The sequence below is a fragment of the Python bivittatus genome, unplaced genomic scaffold, assembly GCF_059951505.1.
Source record: "Python bivittatus isolate LINGU-HERP-01145 unplaced genomic scaffold, Pbiv_v1 ctg000610_np1212, whole genome shotgun sequence".
NCBI classification, from domain to species: domain Eukaryota; kingdom Metazoa; phylum Chordata; class Lepidosauria; order Squamata; family Pythonidae; genus Python; species Python bivittatus.
In genome coordinates, this window is record NW_028277088.1 from 35939071 (window position 1) to 35960779 (window position 21709).

Sequence of the window (21709 nt, forward strand, 5' to 3'; positions counted from 1 at the left end):
TATGGAGTGAAGGCTCGGAGTGGAAATTTTGCGCCAGCTCCGCTGGTCGCATCTGACACTACAACAGGACACACAACCACAACCGATTCTTGGCGATTCCTCTCGCTTCCCACAATTCCCAGCGCGAGTCGGCTGCTCCACAGAAAACGCCCTTAGCTAAGGTCTCGATCTGTAACAACGGCCTGACTAGCACGTGACTGTCTAAAGCGGAAGTGGTATGAGACGAGTGCGGTGACGTGGCAAGAGGCGGTGGCACGGCCAGAGGAAGTTGCGTGTTTGTGTTTTGGTCCGGGAGTAGAAGGAGGAGGAAAAGACGGAAGTTGGAGGCCGCGTTCACCCCATCGTGAAACACGGAAGAGCCTCTGTTCCTTGTCCCCTGTGCCATAAACCGCAGGACCAGGCGTTTGGCGGCATCCTTTCTTTTCTCAAGGATTCGTTCGCGGGGAACGGAAGTGGCGAAGAGGCCCCGGTTTTCCGTCACAGCCAGGTAACGATACATCAAAGCCGGACCTAATGGGGGAGGGGTACAGGCCGGGCTCGAACAAAACGGGTAGGCGCCTGCGCTGCACGCGCTTCCCCCCCCCACTTTTTTTTTGAGCTGCGTCCACAACGCCTCGAATCGGCGTGGAAGTGGAAGGAGATGCGGCAGAGACGGAGAAGTGAGCCGTTTTCCCTTTCACCCTCAAAATGGCGCCCCCAATTCTCCCACTTCCTCTTATTCCTGGGGCAGGGCCGCTGAACAACTGGAGAAATACACGGAGAACGTCGATGTCGTGGGGCAGAGGGGATTTTGGAATGCAGGGAGGGCATCTTTTCGAAGAGGGGATGAAACACGGAAGCCAAGGAAAGCGACGGCCTCTGTTTATCTTGGGGTTCCCAAAATGTAATTTTCTTTCTTTGATGAGGGAGGTTAGAAGGGCTGTAGGTATGCAGAATACCCTAAAGGAAAAAGCATTATTCATGAGCTTAGGCTTCCTACATTTGCAGCAAGGATGTACTAAATGTGACATGGAATTATACACAGGTAGAGAGGTAGCACAAGAATGTTGCTTGCCGACTCGACATGCGCGTTGATGTGTTTTTTTCCCCATCTAATTGCCCTGTGGAACTGATCTGAGATTCAGATGATTGGAAATGGAAGATTTATTTAGTTCTTTAAAAATATATATACTGATGCTTTCATTGGTCGTCTCTAATTGCTTGTGCATTGCTGGTAACTTCTGTAGTAGATTAGAAGATGAATGCTTTAACTTCTACAATATATATGCATGAATACTGGTTTCAGATTATCTTTCTACATCTCAGGTGATACTATATTGTATTTCTGTTTAAAACAGGCAAATTGGTATTTTGATTCAGGCAGTTAAAATGCATTGAATTCTGTTTTAAATTCTTTAAATTCTTATTATTATGACTGCCTACCTAATTATTAATCAGTAGGTTTTTTAGTTGTATAAACAAGTAATTTTCAGGAACATAATTGTAAACTGTAGTACCATTCAAAACAACTTCACTGATTTTTTGGAGAGAATATATCTTCTGAATGCCCCAAGACTTCCATTATTTTTGAAATAATTTGTGTTTGAACCTGAAAATTTGGTCTCATAGAATAATACAAATCATATTTATTTTATTCTAAAGTAGAATGTGTGTTTACATATTGTATATATGCATATTGTAATTGTCTCTTTTTGGTTTGCTTGAATACTTGGTTTTGCTATTTTGTTGTTTTGTATTAATGGAGTAAAATTTACTATAAATCAGGAGAGGGATCCTCTGTTCTATTAATAGAATTATGTTAACATTTTGTAAAATGATCTTGAACATTTATTTAGGAGTAAAATGAGTACGTTACATGTTCATTCATTTTTACAACCTAGGTAATGTTATATTCCAAACATTTTAAAATAGTAATCTCATTTTTATTCAGTACTACAGTTTGTGGGGCTTGCACCTTAATAAAATATTAGATGTTAGAAATTAAGTTTGAAATAAGTGGTTCTAAAAATAGGTGCTTTTAGACACAGTATGATTTGTTTCTAAGTAAAAACAGTTGAATAGTGCTCATGGGAATACTTTCCAGTGAATAAAAGAAGAAACAATTGCTGAGTAAAGATAGGGAGGTATCCAGTTAATTTCTCTTTTCAGGTGAATGGCTGGTATCCATATAGTGGCTGATACAGGAGCTGTTTTAAAATAAAAGTCCCCATTTATTTTAAAATCTGCTGCGCAATGCTTCAAGATTTGGGTGCATTGAGGTAAAATGAGAGAGAAGACCTGTTGAAATGTGTTCATGCACAGGATGGTCCTTATTGTGTTGGTATTTGTGTGCCAATCTTGAAATTACAGCACCCCTTTCTGACATAAATTCATGTATTATTTTTTCACATAAGAACTTATTTGATAGATGTTGTAATTGAAAAGCACCTTAAATTATGTTGATTTGATATATCTTATGATACATCAGTCAACTAAATGTCTAAGTCTCATTCTTAAAATATTTATACTTGATATGGTCAATAGACTAAATCAATAAAGTTGAAAGTTGAAGTTCTTAAAATGTTATATTTCAAAATCAAATTAATAGTATATAAAAATAAATGATTTTGATAAGGTATAAGAGTCTTGGGGCACTTTACAATTTAAAGTGCCACACATCTTTTATGATATTGTTCTGTCCTCAGGTTATATGAAATTAGGCACAAAAAATGCTGCACATCTGGAAATTCAGGTTTTATTTAGGATACTTAATATCCTGATACTTAAGTATCCTAAATAAAATTAAATTTAAAATAATTAAAATGTACAATAATATTTAAATTCTACTTTAATATTTGTATCTCATTAGATATTGGTTAGGATCGGTTTTCTATTGATTTCCCAAGAGTCTGCTTTTTTACCTCAAAGTTTTCATAATCTTAATTTACTTTATTAAATTAAGTAGGTTTTGTAGTTTATTAATACTTACTTAACCTTTTCCCCACGGTACAACTAAGGCAATTTATACATATTCTAGTTTCTTTCACTTTCCCTACTTTTATTTCTGGATTATCAACAAGAGAACATGAAAAGATAGGAGAGAAGTCTCAATTTTTCCTTTCTATGAAGAATGAAAACTCAGGCAAAATACCAGAGTAGATGACATTGATAGTTGTGCTTGTTCTGTTCTAGTTTATAACCCACAATGAAATTGGTTCTAAGTAGCTTTTGGGGTGGAGGAGCGGGGAGAGGCTAGTGAAACTGTAAGTACAGTATATTTGAGAGTGGCACTTACTAGCATAAATGAATGGAATTAAATTATCTGTTGTATGCATTTAATGATGGTACAACTGTGCTTCTTTAAATTCTAAAGGAGAACTTTGTGAATGTGCTCAATATCTAGACTAAACAATTTGTAACCTCCAGAATACCCAGTACAACTTTATAATGTCTGTTATAAGTAGTAGTAATTTTAAAAACTGTCTTTTCCTCATTTATACTTCTTTATTTTTTGTTTCCAAGTGAAATTTGCACATGCAAACATTTGACATAGAAATATATTTAAAATAATTCCTAATGATCTTGATATAGCTGCAGTTGTCCATTAGAAATGCATACCCCTAGAATAGCTGTGTTTGCTTGAATAAGTGTAATCTCATGGGAACATTGAACAACTTTTTTAAGAAGCTGACTCTTAAAGTAGCAGGATCTTTTTTTCAGGCAAAGAGGTTCTGTCTTTGCACAAGTCACAAAGACATTTTACTCTATAGTTTCAGTGAAAAAAGTAGCAATTGCATTTTGTTCGATGACGCTTGAGTATAATTAATTTATATTAGAATAACATCTATATTAATTTCTTAATACTTTTGTTTGTGTTTTAAACCTTACATTTTTGTTTTAAGAAGGCTATGTAAAAAGGAAACTAAACTATATGATTTTAGTTATTCTCCATTTCTCTAGTTTTTAACACAAAGAAGGAATTAGTAAACCAATACTTTTTAAACAGTAGGACCAGCAGGCGTCTTAATGCAAATTTAGAAGCAGAAATAGCAAATCTAAGAATTGTCTTTTTGTGGTCTGTTCTCAGTGCTGAGGTAGTAATTTAAGAGATCCTTAACTTTCCATAGTAATTTTTAATAGGTTTTGTACAGTAGTACATATATATATTAATGCAGCAGGAATAAAACAATCTGGTCTGTTCAGATATTTATGGATTACTGTTTCTCTTTATAGGAAAATTCTGAGATTCAGAAAACAGTGTAATTCTTTGTAAATTGTAAATGGCCAATACAGTAAGTGGGGAAACAACCAGAGTCATGTTACACCCATACTTGGAGTATCAGTTTCATTTTACCCAGGATACAGAAGGTGGTGTTGAGCTGAGTAAGAACTGATTAATATATAACAGGATGTGAAGTAGTTGATGATCCAATGAAGTACTGAGTAAATCATCTGACTACTAAGCAGCTAAATTGGATTTGTAATGCAGTATACATGTTTACTTACAGATAAATTCCACAATATTCCATGATCTTATCTTTGAAGTGCACTTAGGATTGAGCCTTAGTGCCAAACTATGGTCTAATATTAAATATGTGATCATGATAATCATATATTTTTAAAGGCAACCAGAAATATTTTCAAGCTTAAGATCAAGGGGCAACAGTTTCTTCTGTCTTTCCTCTTCCAAAATATTGCAGCTTGAAACTTCATCTCCTTCAATATGATTTTAAATCTATGAAGTTATAGAATTTCTCTTTAAAAACCTGCCATTAAAAATCCATATGTTAAATGTGATTATTCATTTTTTTCCCACTAATACTTCAGCAAAACATTTTGGAGGAGAGGAAGCTAACACATCCAGATTATAGTTATCTTGCTCACTTGCTATTATGGAATGGAGGGAGATCTGGGGACAAGGTAGGCATCAAAATAATAATTTTTAAAACAAAATGAAAACTAGAGTAACTTAGGAAGTTACATTTTATTTATTTCAGGAGTGTCTTGGATTTTAGAGTGTATGATATGGGATTGCAGTTTCAAGTCAGAGCATCTTTGCTTGATTTTCAGAGCTACAAAGAGGCTGGTATGAAGACTCAGTGTGGTGTAGTGGTCAAGGTGTTGGACTAGAACTGGGGAGAGGAAGTTTTGAGTTCACCCTCAGCTATGGAAACTCACCAGGTGACTTTTGGTTAGCAGTGCTCTTAGCCCAGTCTATCTTACTGGAGATTTTGTAGGAATAAAATGCAAAAAGATCCAACATAAACTACCTTAAGTATCTGGGGGAAAAGTGGGATATAAATCTAACGAATTATAATTTAGATTTAGATTTTTTAATCCCATTTTTATTATTTTTATAAATAACTCAAGGCGAACATACCTAATATTCCTTCCTCCTCCTATTTTCCCCACAGGAACCGTATGAGGTGGGTTGGGCTAAGAGAGAGTGACTGGCCCAAAGTCATCCAGTTGGCTTTCATGCCTAAGGGGGGACTGGAACTCACAGTCTCCTGGTTTCTAGCCTGCTGCCTTAACCACTAAGCCAAACTGGCTATTTATTCAAATTCATGGGAATTTGAGATCAATGAAAACTAGCGTTTTCCTTAAGATTTTACATAGGCTTCATTGGAATCCAGATACTCTAGGCCAGGCTTGCACAACTTGTAGAAGGGAAAGGACCACATCGATACCTTAAAAATAATTGTGGGCCACAAAGGAACAGCTGGCAAGCCAATCAGTTGTTTGGCAGCTGGAGGTAGCGCTGGAATGGGCAGTGTTGGTGAGGCTTGGAGGCACTTGGCAATGTATCTTTTGGGGCAGAGGTGGCTGCTAAAAACTAGGCAGTGGTGATGTTTGGCAGCAGTGGATTTGTTAAGTTTTCAAAAAATGCTGGTGGGCTGCACAAAGCTGCTTGGCAGGCCCCTTGTGCCTATTGTAGAACATCAAGTTAAATACACAATGGTTTGAGTTAATTACACAATACTGCTTATACGTTATTATACAATAATACTGTTCTGGCTTACATACAAATTCGAGTTAAGGACAGACCTTGGGAATGACCTGTATAAGGTTATGACTGCTCCTTTTTGAACCTATTATAATAATAGTTAACATGGTTGCCTTTGAATCATCCTCAACTCCTAGTGACTGCCTGGACTTGTCCCTACAGTTTTGAACTTATTCTTAAACTGGAGACTACCTGTATGTTTTCAGCAGTAGACCACACTGGGAGAATATTCAGTTGTAGTAGTGCTATAGTCAATTTACTGATAGTATGAATTTGTGATAATATACAGTAGTCCTCGACTTACGATCACAATTGGGACCGGAATTTCTGTTGCTAAGTGATGCGGTTGTAAAGTGAGATGTCAGATGACTGCATTGATTAGCGATGGCAATCCTGGTACTCCCCATTGACGTCGTTAAGTGAATTCCACCAATCATTAGCCGAGGACCCACCCCAATCCAAGCCATTCTGGGCTTGGTCCCTCCTAGTGTTGAGCCTCAGTAAGGTAAGGGTTGCCTCCAACTCCCCCCACCCACCTATCTCCTCCCATCTCTGCCCTTTTGGCTGCCCCGCACCCTGCCTCGCAAGGCAGCAAGCAGCCCCAGAACCATGTGGCTCTGCGGCTGCTTGCCATGCTGTGACTCAGGAGCTTCTTGGCCCTCCTTCCCCCTTTGCTTGTGCACATGCGCCAATGTCTTCCTTTGCTTGCTCACATGCATCATGCCGTTCTTCACTTGCATGCACCAGCACCCTCTTTTCCCCTTTGCTCACTTGCATGTATGCACTGTACCTTCCTTCCCTCCTTTGCTTGCTTGAGGACTCTCCAGGGGTTCTTTGGCACATGCTCTGCAGCCCACATTGGAAACTGCTGGCCATTTGTGAGGCTTTCTCCTTCCTCCTGGAAAGAATAAAGGGGGTGTGGTGTATGCAAGCGAAGGGGGAAGGAGGGTGCTGGTGCTTGCAAGTGAGCAAAGAAGGAGGATGCTGGTGTGTGTGAGCAAGGGAAGGAGGGCACCGGTTCATGCAAGCAAGCAAAGGGGGAAGGAGGATATAGTGCGTGCAAATGAAGAAAGGCCAGGGTGGGTGGGAAAGACTTACTCGAGTGACTTGCAACCTCCCCTGCCGGCTTCTCCATTGACTTTGCTTGTGGGAGACTGGTAGGGAAGGTTGCAAATGGCGATCAAATGATTGCGGGGTGCTTGGAACCAGTCGTAAGTACAAATGGGTCACCAACTGCCCAGATCACAATCATGTGACTGCAGGGGCACTTCAGCGGCCCTAACTTCGGAGACCAGTCATAAGTCCATTTTTTCAGCACTGTCATAACTTCGAATGGTTGTTGAACAAAGCTGAACAAATGGTTGTAATTTGAAGACTACCTGTATATGGAAACAGGCCCTGAGCAAGGCAGTACTGTTGAATCAACTTGCCAGGAGACCTGAAAAATGTTATTGCTTAGGAAGTTCAGTTGAACTGCACATTTCAGTGTGGAAAGAGGATTAGTTTGAAATCTGTATTTTTTCAGTTCATATTTTCCACATGTTCTAAAAATTATGTTTCCTCTGCTTGGAAGTTTCTTGGAACATGGTTCTCTTTCTGAGAATTGGTAAAATTTCGCTTCTGTTTGTGATATTGTATTGAAAATAATATAAAGAATGTAATTTATTCAGATGACTGTATTTTATAACTTAAGAACTCAGGTGATCATTGAAGACAAACACATGTATCCTTGTGAACTGAAAGCCATCCTTGTCCTTTGTACTGTATACTGGGTAGTGAGGGAAAGTCAGAATAAAGCCTAAATTTGGTATCAGGTTACATTTAATTGAAATGATGTTTAGTTAATAAGATTATTCTCCATTGATGTATTTACTAATCTTCCCATTCTGTTACATTAAAAATTGCCATTTGTAACAATGTTTGGTGTTTCTAGTGTGCTGCTCACAGCAATTTCACTATTTATTTAACCAATTTTTATAGCTGCCCATCTCACCACAGGCAAGTCTGGGCTGTGTACAACAAAGCTAAAAATAGTCAAATACATTAAAAATATTTTTTAAAAATAATAAAACAGAATAAAAGGATGCAAAAATAAGGGAGCCACCTCACTATGTGTGTCAACTATACATAATGATTAGAAATGTGAAAAAATAAAGATGTTGAGTAATATGAAGGGAAATGAAAAGCAGTCAGTCCTAAATGGAGAAAGGAATGTAGGTAGTGGGATCTGTCTTTAAGATTGTGTTATCAACCTCATTCTCTTCTCAGCTACAAAGTTATGAGGAAAAGTAGGTGTTATTTAGGCACTAAATTACCAAGAAGCATGGAGCACTTTAGCATTGGATTGAAGACACAAACCAATGCTCTTTTTAAATGTAAATTCAGCCAGTCCTCATTTAGCAACTGCAGTCCATTCCAGCAAAATAATCGCTAAGTGAACCACGTGACAGAGAGAGAGAAATGCTGTGAAGAGCACTGGTTGTTGCCATCTCTTTCAGATAAAGTTCTCTTGTGCAGTAGTGCCAGAGTTACTCTCACTCTAGTGTTTGTTGTTGTCAGGTGTAGAAATTTGGTTATAAGTATGCACATTGGTCAGAAAATTTTTTACTACTGTTTACTACTGTTTATTACCGTAGTGTTTGTGAACAGTTGCTGAGGTAGCCACTAAATGAGGACTGGCTGTATTGCTGGAGTCAGCTTTGGCCACTACACTGGTGAGACATCTGGATTACTAATGCAGGGCTAAAGCCATATTTCTCCTCCACTGTTTTCAGTTCTAGACTTAATCCTGACTTAGATTAGCGGATTTAAAATGGATGTGGTTGTGATAATCACAAGATTTAGTGTGGTTAAATTACCATAGCTAGCTGAGTATTTCCCCTCTCTTTAAAAATGTTCACGGCTACATACTTTACAGATCTTCATGATAGAATTTTGTGAAATGAGGGACTCAAGGGATTTCCTCTGTATAAGGGTAGTAAAAGTGTTAATCATAAAAAAGATGATGGTAGTTTCTGAAATAGGGAAACAATTACTTGGACCTTTCAGTTCTAACATTTCTGCTTGCTTGTTATTGACTTTATTAACGTTTTGTAAGGCTTTCAGTATAAACAGATTGTGATTAGCAAAGCATTACCATACAGAGATGAATTATTTTGCATTGGGTAATATAGTATTTCTAGGGTCTCTAATGTTAATACTTTGGAGGATATTCTTGGAAATACATTCCAGTATCTGGTTACATTTCCCTGTCCCTGTTTTATATATAAATGTGATTTGCTGTAACTCATTGTTGGTTTATCAGCTATCCAATACATATATGGAATCCAGGGAGAGGCAGTACTAGTAATTTCTTTTTGTGAAAGGGCAGAAGGGATGTTTATTTAAATGTGGTTGCAGTGGAACCTGGGGTGGGAGGTTACCCACTCACTTATCTATCAACTTTAAGGAGAACAAACACTGATTGTTTGAAGGTTTTTTGTACTCAGCTGTTGGCCTGTTTCAAGGCGGTAAGTGTGAGCAATAAATAGTGTTCTCTTTGAGGTCCAGACTTGTAAACATATACAGATGACTATGCTTTTTAATATCAGGGAAAAACATGCATATAATGAAGACAATATGGATTGCTCTTGGATATATTATAAGCTTTGAGAAAGATTGGTGAATATAGGTCTGGACAGGATCTCCTTCTGTATCAATGTGCAGAAATTTAACTATAAGTAAAACTTTATATAGCTTTCCCCCATACTTTTTTTGAAATCATTTTTGGAGTTACTGCAGAACACAGAGAAGACATCATATAGTCATGGATGTGGAGGTCCATCAGGTGAATGGTAGAGAACTAACAGACAAACCCATTCTGTATATGCACTTTGCCCAAGAAGTTATAGGTGCATCCCTGCTGCACACCATTTTCATTGATCTGAGAAATGTATTCTCATGTATCTGAAGAGTTTGAACTCCACCTTCCTTTTTTTTCCTTGCCTATTAACTTATTTTATTTCTGCATTTTTTGTTCTTCAAATCTGTGGTGCTGGGCATTGCAGTGGAACATCCTGAAGGCACTTAGCTCAGTGCTTTCTCAAGTGTTCCAGATGTCAGGGCCAGCTTTGTCTTTATCATATCCAAAGGGGTTAAAGGGAAAGAACATGGTTTAACAGGCCAATGTCAGGGGCACATGAGATTTATAAGGAAGGAACACAGGACAGATAGGCAAAGTCTAACCCAGTGTTGAAAATAGCAATACTGGATCCAACAAGTCCAAAGGTTTAGATGTTGAGTGTTGTAAAAGATCAGATCACATTCAGAAGTATGGTTGAATTAATCAAAATCCTGGGTAGTTTTGCTTTCAACAAGAACACGCAGAAGAGAAATCAAAATCCAGTCTGAAGTTCAGAGAACCGAGCTAGGTTCATCTGCTAATCTATTTTTAATAATGACTGTTTGTCTGCTAGTCATTTTTAATAATGACTTTTTATATATTTATTGTTTTAATTAATTGTTGTACGCTGACCAGAGTCACTTTTTGTGAGATGGGTGGCCGTATAAATTTGATAAATAAATCAAATATAAGTATAATGCTTTGAAAACCAAGGCACCTTATAAAGATAATTATAAATTTTGTATGACTGTGCCCAAGATCTTTTCTAAAATGTGAATGCTATTTTATATTACAGGCTGCCTTGAAGTGAAGGCACATTGAGATTCACATCCTGGAATCTTCTTTTTAAGAATCTGAAACAAGGGACTCCTTTCTAGTTTGGACATGGCCAACCGAGGAGCAACTAGACCCAATGGGCCCAATGCTGGGAATAAAATATGTCAGTTCAAGTTAGTTCTTCTTGGTGAATCTGCAGTTGGCAAATCAAGTCTGGTGCTTCGCTTTGTAAAAGGCCAGTTTCATGAGTTCCAAGAGAGTACAATTGGAGGTGAGAAATGTTACAATTTCAAGTTTAATGCTTTATGCTTTTGAATCAGTAGTGTAAAGGTAAACAAATTATGGCTTAATTGCATCAATTTCTGTAGGCAGTCTCTCCTTTGCCTGACCCTTTCCCACTACCAGTCTAATCACATTGTTCTTGATGTGTAGAAGAGCAAACAGCATACTCTCTTGAAATCTCTTCCTCTCCAATCTCTGTGCTCTGGGGGGGGGGAGTTGAAGCGCCCCTGTGGTTGTAGGTGCAGGCAAGCTGCCAAAAGCCTGAATTTTGATCACATGATGTGGAGGCACTGCAATAGCCATAACTTTGGGGACGTTTTATTCAGTGCCACTGTAACTTTGAATGGTCACTGAATGAATAGCCATTAAGTGAGCAATACTTGTATTTAGTATGCCACCATAGAGGAGGCTCTGTCTCATATGATGTACTTTGATTAATGATAGGAAAATCAGACTGGCTTAATCTTTCAGAGGAGACAAACTACTAGGTTATGGCAGGATTTCTTAAAAGTGGATACATGACATTATGACTATCATAATCTATCCTCTTTAATAAAGATAGGGATTAGCTACTTCCTGAGCCCATCAGGAAGTGAAAGGCAAAAGTGATTTGCAAGTTGCTGCAAGTGGAATCAGTCCAATCTGTGCTTCTGTTAACATGCTTTTGGATCAGAATGGCATAAAACTGGGGAGAAGGCATGCAACAGTGATATTGTTCATGAGAAAATTAACATGCTGTCTGTTCAGGGCATTACTGTTACCACTGTGTAATAGCTGCAGGGAGAGGTCCTGGAACAGTGTCTAGGTGTATTATGGATACCATCCAAGGAAAGATGTTGTCTACAACTGTAGGTTGAGGCACAATTTCAGTGCCTAAAACATGCTAGCTAGCTTACATTAGCAGCTTAATGCTTTTGATTCTAACTAGCAAATGAGTCCCTGTGTCATCTTTGCAGTAACCTTAAGCAATATATTGATGTTAATTCATGATTCCATGGTTGGGAGTCACTGTGTAGTCCATCAGTGTTGTGCACCAATACCTATCGCTGGTAAGAACCAGAAGTCTTTCTTTGGCCATGATGGTGGATGAGCATGTACGAAGGAAGTAGGGCAAAACCTATGTTGCTTCCCCCATTGTAGATGTACAACAGTGATTATCAACACTTGTAATCAATAACCATGTTATGTAATGTAATACAGAATGTTAAATTCCTTTTTACACACACACACACACACACACGGCTGTTATTAATGTCCTTGGGTTTTTCCAACTCTCTCCCCTCCATCCAAAATGCTTCTTCATGGATCAAGCACATGTTTAGGTTTCATTATTCCATTCAGGGACAGTTTGTTCATGAACTGTTTTGTACATCCTTAGTAATTGATGAAATTCAAATGATTTGACATATTTAATGAACAGATTGCCCTTTCTTTTTGAATAACAGTATTGTGTGATCAAAACACTAGTGTTTAATACACAGACCTATGATTATGTAGAGGAAGAAAGCAGTTACTTTCCCAATTTTGGGTTGGCATCAAGGGGTGGGTGGCAACATTTAACATTCAGCCTTTCTTCATGAACTGAAATCTTTTTTTATTAAACCAGTTTTAACACTAAATGGGTGTTGCAGATATCCTGCAAACAAGGAATTGGATCCCTTGAACCTTAAGATCTGATCTAGCTGAGGGCAATACACTGGCTATATATGTAATAGTGGAATGAAAACATACAATCTGTTACTCTAGGACATTGCCAAAGACCTACCATGGTGAAGATTGTCCTGTGAGTTATCAGCCAGTAATCTTTGTATGTGGTAACCAATAAAGTTAGGGCTACCAGATGTGAGCTGCAAAAAACTGGGCAACCAGTAGATGGCAGCAAAGAGATTAATTTTTTTAATATAATTTTTATTAAAGTTTACAGATACAGTGGTACCTCGGTTCACGAACTTAATTAGTTCCACGACTCTGGTCGAGACCCAAATTGGTCGCGACCCGAATCGAATTTTCCCATAAGGTTCAATGTAAATACGGTTAATCTGTTCTGACCCCTCTGAATTTGGTCGCCAACTGATTTTTGGTCGTGTCCCGAATCAAATTTCCCCACAAGGTTCAATGTAATTACGGTTAATCCGTTCTGAACCATATGTTTTTTTTTTTTTAAACCGCAAAAATATGAAACAAAATACAGCACGAAGAGAGAGAACGCTAACCTTGCTCGATGCGACTTCTGGCATGGAGGACAGGAAGGCGGGTGGGGAGGCGGTTATTGCTTGGAGGGAGAGTCCCCCTCCCTACAGGAAGCTGCGACCACGTGTCACAGGAAGGAAAATGGCCGCGGATCCTGTTCATCACCCGATCCAGTGTTCGCGAACGGAGGCAAAATTTTGCAAACAGAGCTGTTCATGAACTGAATTGTTCATGAACAGAAGCGTTCGTGAACCGAGGTACCACTTTAAACCACGAGGTAGTTTAAAGATAAACTAATACAAACTAAGGAAAATATAAAAGAAAAAAGTGCAGAGAAAAAAAATAAAAAATAGTAAATAGTAAAAAAAAAAAGGGAAAAGAAAGGAGTTATATAAAGAAATTACTTCCCCTTCATCAAGACAAGTACAATTTCAGAACCTATCACCTTCTCTAATATTATAACAAAAGATCTCTTCCCATATCTCATCTCTTATCTATAAACAGATTTTAAAGTCATGCAGTTCTAATCAGCAAAAGTCCATTAAGCGTTACCAGAAATAACAACATATATATTTTAACCTTAATCAAATAAGTCAACTTTGTATTCCTTTCCTTTACATTTAACACATAGCTTATCATTTCTGTATCTCTTTGCTGCCATCTTGTGGTCATGCAGACATTTGCAATCTACATCTGATTGTCCTAAAAAAAGTTGAGGTCAACTTTGTCCCAGAATAGAAGCCTATGCACAGTATAGTGTGGATGTTGTTTATTTCAGTTTCCTGGGTCTTCCCAGTTATGTCTGTTGCATTAGATGCTGCTGATGTAAGCTGAAAAAGAAATACATCAATGTTTGGGTTCGCACAATCTGCTAGATCATATCACTTGCTTCAGATTTTTTGCAATAGAAAACACAACATAGACAATGTGGTTTGTAAATCATGATTCAGAACTCCAGTTTATTCAATGACCTATGGGCAAAATAATAATAATTTATTAAATTTATATGCCGCCTGAACTCCCAGCAACTGTCGTAGAGCACTGTGTGCAAGGAAAGCATGTTAAATGTAAACTAGACCACAGTGATGTATTATTGGAATAATGCTCAAATAAAGTTCTACATACATCCTGCTCTTTATGTTCCAAATTTATAAAACCATTGGATCTAATTTGTTCTTTCCCAGGAATATGAAGTTGGCCCGATAGACTTTATCACTTACGATACAGCTCAGAATTAAAGCTTGTTCTCATTTGTTTTATACTGTTATTTCTTTCTTTGTAACATATTGCACAGCTGTAGCAATCTATTACCTCTACCTTGTTTTGGTTCTACTTGTTCTTCCCAGAATACCATATACCTGGGTATAATAATTTTTTCTCTGCACTGAAATCATGTGAAATCAAGAAAGAAATAATTCGCAGTAATAACTAAGAAACTAGAAAAATGAAGTTGGAATTGATAATTTTAAAAACCTGGGACACAGCAAAGTGTCTCATAGGAAGTAAGGAAATAATATAGAACAAAGACCAGCTTTCCTTCCGAAAAAAGGTAAAGTCTTCTTTTAAGTCAAGCTCAGTGCCTGGTGATTACATAGGCAAGATATTAAATGAATCTTCCCCAGTCTGGTAACCTTCAAATATGTGGGAATGCAGATCTTATCATTAATCACCTATGTCCCTTATAGTTTGGATTTAGGTAAGTGAAATCAGCACAAGGTTAGGGAAAATAGATTAAACAGAGTTCTACTTTGCTATATGAGATTGTCTTTTTGTATTTAAATATTATTCATTGAAATTTAGCATTTTAAAAGTTATGAGTTGAATTTGGACTTGGCCTTACACTATATACGCTGATATCAATAGTCAACTCTAAAATACAGCCCTGTGTCTATAACCCACTAAAATAAAGCATTGTTATTATCATAGAATTTTTAATGGATTGTGGCAGGAAAGAGTGTTCTAAGCTAATGGGACCCATGGAGAATCCCAATTTCTGTTCCTTTCTCTTTTTCTTTAGCTGCTTTTTTAACGCAAACTGTATGTCTTGATGATACAACGGTAAAATTTGAAATTTGGGATACAGCTGGTCAAGAACGATACCACAGTTTGGCACCAATGTATTACAGAGGAGCACAGGCAGCTATAGTTGTATATGATATTACCAATGAGGTAGGTAAAGTTAATGTGATAGTTGGAATCTTGGTTCTAAATAGAAAATGTTGATATAGTATTCATTTATAAAATATAAATGAGTATTTTTCTTTTTGCATCGGAACAAATAAGTATTTTTGCCCTACTTTTAACATTTAATGACAGTTGTTCAATAACTTACATTACATTATATTACATTACATTACATTATATTAGTTATTAATTACTTACATTCAAACAATTTAGGATGCCACAATAGAGAATTTTGCCTCTCTTCTCTGCCACTTCCTAAGTATTCAATGTTTCAAATGTAGAATAGATTGTAGGAAATCATCATGTGTTATATATTGCCCCTAAAATTGCTGCTGTTTTTCAGTTTTAAAGCAGTTTGCATTGTATGCTCCTAAATTCTCTGGTCAAAATATTGCAAAGCTCTATTTTATAGCATAGAACATGAAATTGTCCTAGTGTGGTTTTGAACAGCCCGAGTTCTTCACTGGGTGAAAAACATTGCTCTCTGTTATAAGGCTATAGCACAAAAAATACATTTTGAATTTTTTTCCTTCAAAATTCATTAAGACAATTTTATATTTTTTTTATAATATAATTTCTACATCTTTTGTGGGTTCTTGCCATGTTTCCTTGTTCAACATTTTATTCTTGTGTCCATTTTATGTTAAGGTAATGAGAGAACATCTACGTTATGTCTTGTTCTTTCCATGCTTTGCTTCAAGATATTAGAAGAATTCTCAAAACACATGAGTCTGCATTTATTATAGAATAAACTTTTTATGGATTGTAGTCTATTTCATCACATGTATGGAGAATAAGATAAGAGTTTATATACACAAGATATGGTGGAGTGAAATATTAAAAATTGTCAAAGAAAATGTAGGAGTGGTAGACTGTGATAAGCCTTATAGATAGCGACTATTTGCAAAACATTTTCCTTTGCCTATTAGAGGCAAATGACTTGGCTATTTTATAGATTAGTTTGTAACCCTAAAAAAATCTCCATTGATGTTAAGAGTTTTGTAGCAGTTTACAGTTATAGGAGTTCGTGAAATTAGAAGTTTATGTAACAAAAACGGAGACAAAATTGTTAAAACGTAGTTTTTGGCATTGGATATCCAGCCATATACTTTTATTGACATCTTGTAAAATGGAAAAATAAATGAGTTTTCTCTTTAAATGCTTGACAGGAATCCTTTGCAAGAGCAAAAAACTGGGTAAAAGAACTTCAGAGGCAAGCAAGTCCCAACATTGTAATAGCTTTAGCAGGAAATAAGGCTGATCTAGCTAACAAAAGGGCTGTAGATTTTCAGGTAAGTTTCAGCTCTAATATTTGATCTGAAATTGTAGTTTTGCTGAAATAATATATAGAAATGTAAAACACTATAGTCATATTATTACTCTGGGAGGATTCTGCTAGTTAGATCTTTATTTTGTGATTCATATTGTGACTATTTTTAAGCCATCACTCACCTTCAAAAACATCTAAATCCATTTACCAATGTAAAAATAAAATCTGGAATGGCAATGGCTGGGAAGCAACTGATTGTAATTATTTATGCCATCAGAGTAGTATAAAAAGAACTTTCAGTTCTCCCCCCCCCCTTATTAAACAGTGTAGTCATATTTGTTACATTAATTGCAATTGATTAGAGCTGTCGGATGAAATTGAAGATTATAGCTAATGTTATGCTATCATTACATAATTCTAAAGAGAAAGCTAAAAAAAATGTAGTCTTAGATGCTGTCAGAAGTTCTCTGCCTACGTATACACTATGTTGGTTTACCTAACATGTATTAGTTAATATGTTTGAATAAATAGAATGTTGCATTTGGACTATGGAGGCCATAATTTAAATTGTCACGCAGTCTTGGATTACATGGGATGATTTTGGCCAATCCGTAAACCACTTAACAGGCTTATTGCAAGATGAAATATGAGAAAATATATGCATACTTTTTCAACCGACAGGCAGAGATTTTATTGGTGATAGCTATGGATAAAGATAGGACCAATCAGGAATTTTGAGGGCCCTAAATAGTGCAACTCTTTGCACATAAACACTGTTAGTGAAAGCATCTGATGTAAAAGGGTGGATTGAATTGGAAATAAAAATTAATAAAAATAAAAATAAATTGTGCTTGTCAAAGTTTTTAGCAAAGCACACACTTTCTTCAAGCCTATTAGCATTTATATTGCATTCCCTTTAAAGTAAGGGTATAACTTACTGCTAAGAGAATCATCAGCAATAGGTACATATAAATGCTAATCTGAGTATATCACAAATTTATAATATTTTACACAATTTTTTGGTTCTTAGCTATTACTGTCACCAGAGGTTCAGTTGTATTCATTCTACAGTATTTTCAAAAATTAAGACCTTAAATGTCACGGTTCCTTGGTATTTAGGTGTAGTGGGATTTTTTACCTATTTGGAGACTGTTATTTCTTGCCTTCTGTCCCATTCCTATTTGAAGGCTCATAAATCAGAACCGTGACTTCAAGTTTGCAGAAATTCCTATGAAACAGAGGATAGTTATGATAGGTGTGTTATATTTAGCATAAACATGTTTATCATTACAGTATATTTTAGCAAGCACCAACCCAAATAGTATGTAAAGTGCATTGAAGATTTAGAGATGAGTTCTGAGCCTAAAGGTAAACATAAACAAGCCCTTGAGTTGATCTTGATTCCTGATAACTTGTCAACAACGCAGAAATCATTTGTTATTCCCTTCTTCCAGAATATTTTTTTAATTTCTAAGTCTAGCCTGAAAACTAACTCTAAATAAATTCTGTAAAGGCAGGCCTGTAACCATGTCTGTAACTTCTAACAATTTCCCTTGTTAGCACTTGTGTCTTCTAATAGGTATAATTCTCTAATTAGAATCTAATTTTCTTTTTCCTTTAATCACCAACTTTCAGATTGTACCTTTAGAATAGTGAGCATTTATAGGTCCTGAGAAGAAATCATTCAGCAGCCTCATATTTCGTTTCTATTTCACCCAGTTAAAATAGTGCTTTCTTAGCTAATTTCTATGCATTTTTGTTCATTTGGTGCCACTGCATACCTTTAAAAATATTAGCTTTAGATCTGACTAAACTAGACAAATTAAAATTTGATCTTTAAAACACTGTTCTACCTCCAGACACTACTAACATTTTATATAACACAGATTTACCCCAAGAAAAATAAATGGGCATTTTATATTTACAGGAAGCACAGTCTTATGCAGATGACAACAGTTTATTGTTCATGGAAACATCAGCTAAAACATCAATGAATGTAAATGAAATATTCATGGCAATTGGTAAGTGAACTATTACTTAAAGGAACAGTTCAAAAACCTTTTTGTGACACACATTTAAGAGACAGCATTCACCAAAATCATCAGAATACAGTGGTAAATGGACAGCCTGAGCTCTCATTTCTGCTTGATAGTAATAATTTGCCATTCTTACTCATAAAATGTAAAGCAGGTTTCTATACTTTGCAGCTATTCACAAATTGATAATCTCTTTAAAATGTATTCATGGAATGTAGAACATTGAAATAAAGAGTAGATTAGCAAAGATAAAGTTCATTTTGAACACATAACTTGATTTATCTTTAATGAAGCACTTTTGTTTCTAGGTAAAAAATAAAATATTTTCTGATAAAAATGGCGGCAGTTTATGGCCCAATAAATCATGACAGGTTTAGGAAAACTGAGATTTATTAGAGCACATGATTAATAAATGTATTAAATAAGTGAGATCTGAAGGCTGTTATACATGTGGAATGGAATCCAAGGTTAGCTGTACATAGAATGAGCTGTACATAGAATTAAGTAAAGCCTTAATCTGGTGTATCCTATTTATTAGGCCTATTGAGATGAGCCAATTCAAATATGAATAACCCCAAATCCAAAGATATTTAATTCCAATATCTGAGAATATGTGTTAGCTCAATCTTTATTTATTGTGACAAATTCAACTCATTCCAATAATGTTTATTGTGTTTTGTTCAGTTGATTGAAGCTATATCGTGTTTGCTATTACGTTCAGTTGACGTTTTCTTTCATTCTGTTAAGTAAGTAAGGGCCTGTTGGAAAGCATTCCAGCAAAGTGTTTACTTTAAAACTTGCCCCAAGTGGTCTTTGCTGTGTGTACTTCAAAAGCAGTGCAATCCTATATTATTAAGAGTTAGAAAAGAAAATTAGATCTAAAAGTAACCCCAAAAGTTAAGAATTTATGAAGCAGAGAAATTAATTTGAATGGGATTTAAACCAAGCATAAACTATTATTTTATTCCCATGAAACAGTGTTAATTTATTTTCCACTTTTGCAGCATTATTCTGCTATGTTTCTAGGGATCTCAGCAGTTTATGTAGAAAGAGTGACTCATTTAACACATTGTGCTAAGCCATGATTTTTTTCAACATAGTTTTTTAAACAAGCCACAATGAATCATAATGGGCAAGTTTGATACATACAGGCAAGCCATATTGAAATAGTTTCATAATCTTTCAGGATCACTGCCAGCTTAATGTCTGAATGATATTTTGATTCCAGATCTTCTCAGGTCTCTTTCAATATTTTAAGCACTGTTCTGTACTGATTATAGCAATGTTTGTTTTTGTAAGCAGACCATAAGGATTTTTTAGGATCTTTTGAAGAAGGAATTAATGTGTGTTGCCTGCAAAAATAAATATGGTGTGAAATATATGGTATAGTTGTTAGAGTTAGCTGCCGGTAGAGCCAAGTTAAAGCAAGGCATTCTCCAGAAGCATTACGTGAGGACCAGTGAACCTCATCAATTTATGTGGAAGGTTAGGCAGAAGAAAAAATGTTGAATATGCTATACAGTTCTGTTAGCTATGAATATACACAGGAAATGCTTATTTAAAAAAAAATACTATTTTTGCTATCTTTTTTTTATAGCTAAAAAGTTGCCGAAGAACGAACCACAGAATGCAGGAGCTATCAGTGGTAGAGGAAGAGGAGGAGTAGATCTTACTGAACCAACACAACCAACTAAGAGTCAATGTTGTAGCAACTAAACTTTCAGCTGCTTTAAACTGTCTTGAATATTCTTCCGCTTCCTAACTTGTTAATAACAATGGAATTTGGAGTGTTTAACCTGGCCCAATACAGCTTCCAAAATCGAAGAGACTTATGAAATAGTTGTTTCTAATACAGAATGATTTTGTCCTAATTTTTAATAACATGCATGTATCACTGGCTGTTATGTTTCAACAACGGGGTGGGGTGGGGAAGGAAGCTGGATAAACCTGCTTCAATTGAGAGGTTTATAACTGGATCACATGTCATTAGGAATAGAGACTGAACTACTCCATGGATCTGCAGCTAACCAGTTAGTTCCTCAAGTGTTGGATATTGGTTACTGTTAAAAGTGTAATGAATAGAATTTGGATTCTCCATTTGTGGTATGGCAAAAAAAAAAAAAAACCCTAATACACCTTCTGAATTTCCTATAAGCTTATTCACAGTATTTATGCAAAATGTTTATGTGGGTAACTACCATTTAAATATACATTCCACAGTTTCATAATTTAAGTGAAATATGTGCAACATTAACAATTTTATTGATCCTGTGCTTGCAAAACAATTGGTTTTCTTTAGTTGTTACACTATATATAAATTTGTCAAAACCCAGTTTAAAATAAAAAAAAATCAAGCTTCACACATCTTTTCCTGCTTATAAAAGGTCACAACCAATGAATTCAACTTCTAATGCAACAAAACATCTTTCCTAACAAACTGTTGAGACATATCTTACAAAAACTAGGTAGCTGATTTTGATTTTAATCAGTGTTGACCATTAACACAATTACCTTTTCCCTAAGGATAAAATTGGTCAGAGCACTAACAATTATGTACATTCAACTTGATTTTAAATTGGGATGTTAATGTACTGTAAATAGGGTACTGCATTGTAGTCTACATCTGTTTAATACTCTGTACTATTTAAGAGTTGCTTAAAAGTATACAATATGTACAGTTACTTTAAAGAGCTAACATTTTGTTTTCCCCAGATTGTGAGGGGAATTAAGTTCTTCCTTCATGGCTAGAACAGTAATAAATGATGCTCCTGTACCTGTAACATAAGTACTACTGTCTGTCTGTAATGAATTCTGCAACGTTGTTTTCCAAAGTCCATTTTATTTTGATCTGTCCAGTATATTGCACTAATTCTTTAGTTATTTTCATTATATGAAATCTACCAAGTGTCAGAAAAGATGATTTAATCTATTTAAATGTTGAACTGCTAGCAAAAACTTACATGTGCAGATGTAAATTTGCAGTAATTTGGGCTTAGCAAGGAAAATGACAGTTCACCAGTGTTTAGTTTTATATTGAGGTGCTCAGGTTTGAATAAAGTGGTATAAAAAGGAAATCATAGTAATCATTTTTTTAAAATAAGTGT

At 36.0% G+C, this 21709-nt stretch overlaps 1 protein-coding gene across 2 annotated transcripts; it reads left to right on the forward strand.

Annotated features, from left to right (window-relative positions):
* Positions 1–259: 259 nt before the first annotated feature.
* RAB5A (RAB5A, member RAS oncogene family) lies at positions 260–21679 on the forward strand. Of its 2 annotated transcripts, XM_025165194.2 has the most exons (7): positions 260–487; positions 4807–4899; positions 10663–10914; positions 15133–15284; positions 16469–16591; positions 18497–18590; positions 20203–21679. In XM_025165194.2, exons 3-7 carry the CDS (start codon positions 10752–10754, stop codon positions 20319–20321), a joined length of 651 nt encoding a protein of 216 aa, XP_025020962.1. In that variant the 5' UTR covers positions 260–487; positions 4807–4899; positions 10663–10751; the 3' UTR covers positions 20322–21679. The 2 variants fall into 2 exon arrangements, with proteins under 2 accessions (XP_025020962.1, XP_007425904.1); XM_007425842.3 differs by lacking the exon at positions 4807–4899 and having other exon boundaries at positions 261–487.
* Positions 21680–21709: the final 30 nt, after the last annotated feature.

Bases quoted from the DNA above. Each gene is read 5' to 3' on its own strand.
- RAB5A (XM_025165194.2), top strand. From the start codon at position 10,752: ATGGCCAACCGAGGAGCAACTAGACCCAATGGGCCCAATGCTGGGAAT. The intron at 16,592-18,496 runs GTAAGTTTCAGC...TTATATTTACAG, and splicing joins AAAGGGCTGTAGATTTTCAG to GAAGCACAGTCTTATGCAGA. The intron at 18,591-20,202 runs GTAAGTGAACTA...TTTTTTTTATAG, and splicing joins TGAAATATTCATGGCAATTG to CTAAAAAGTTGCCGAAGAAC.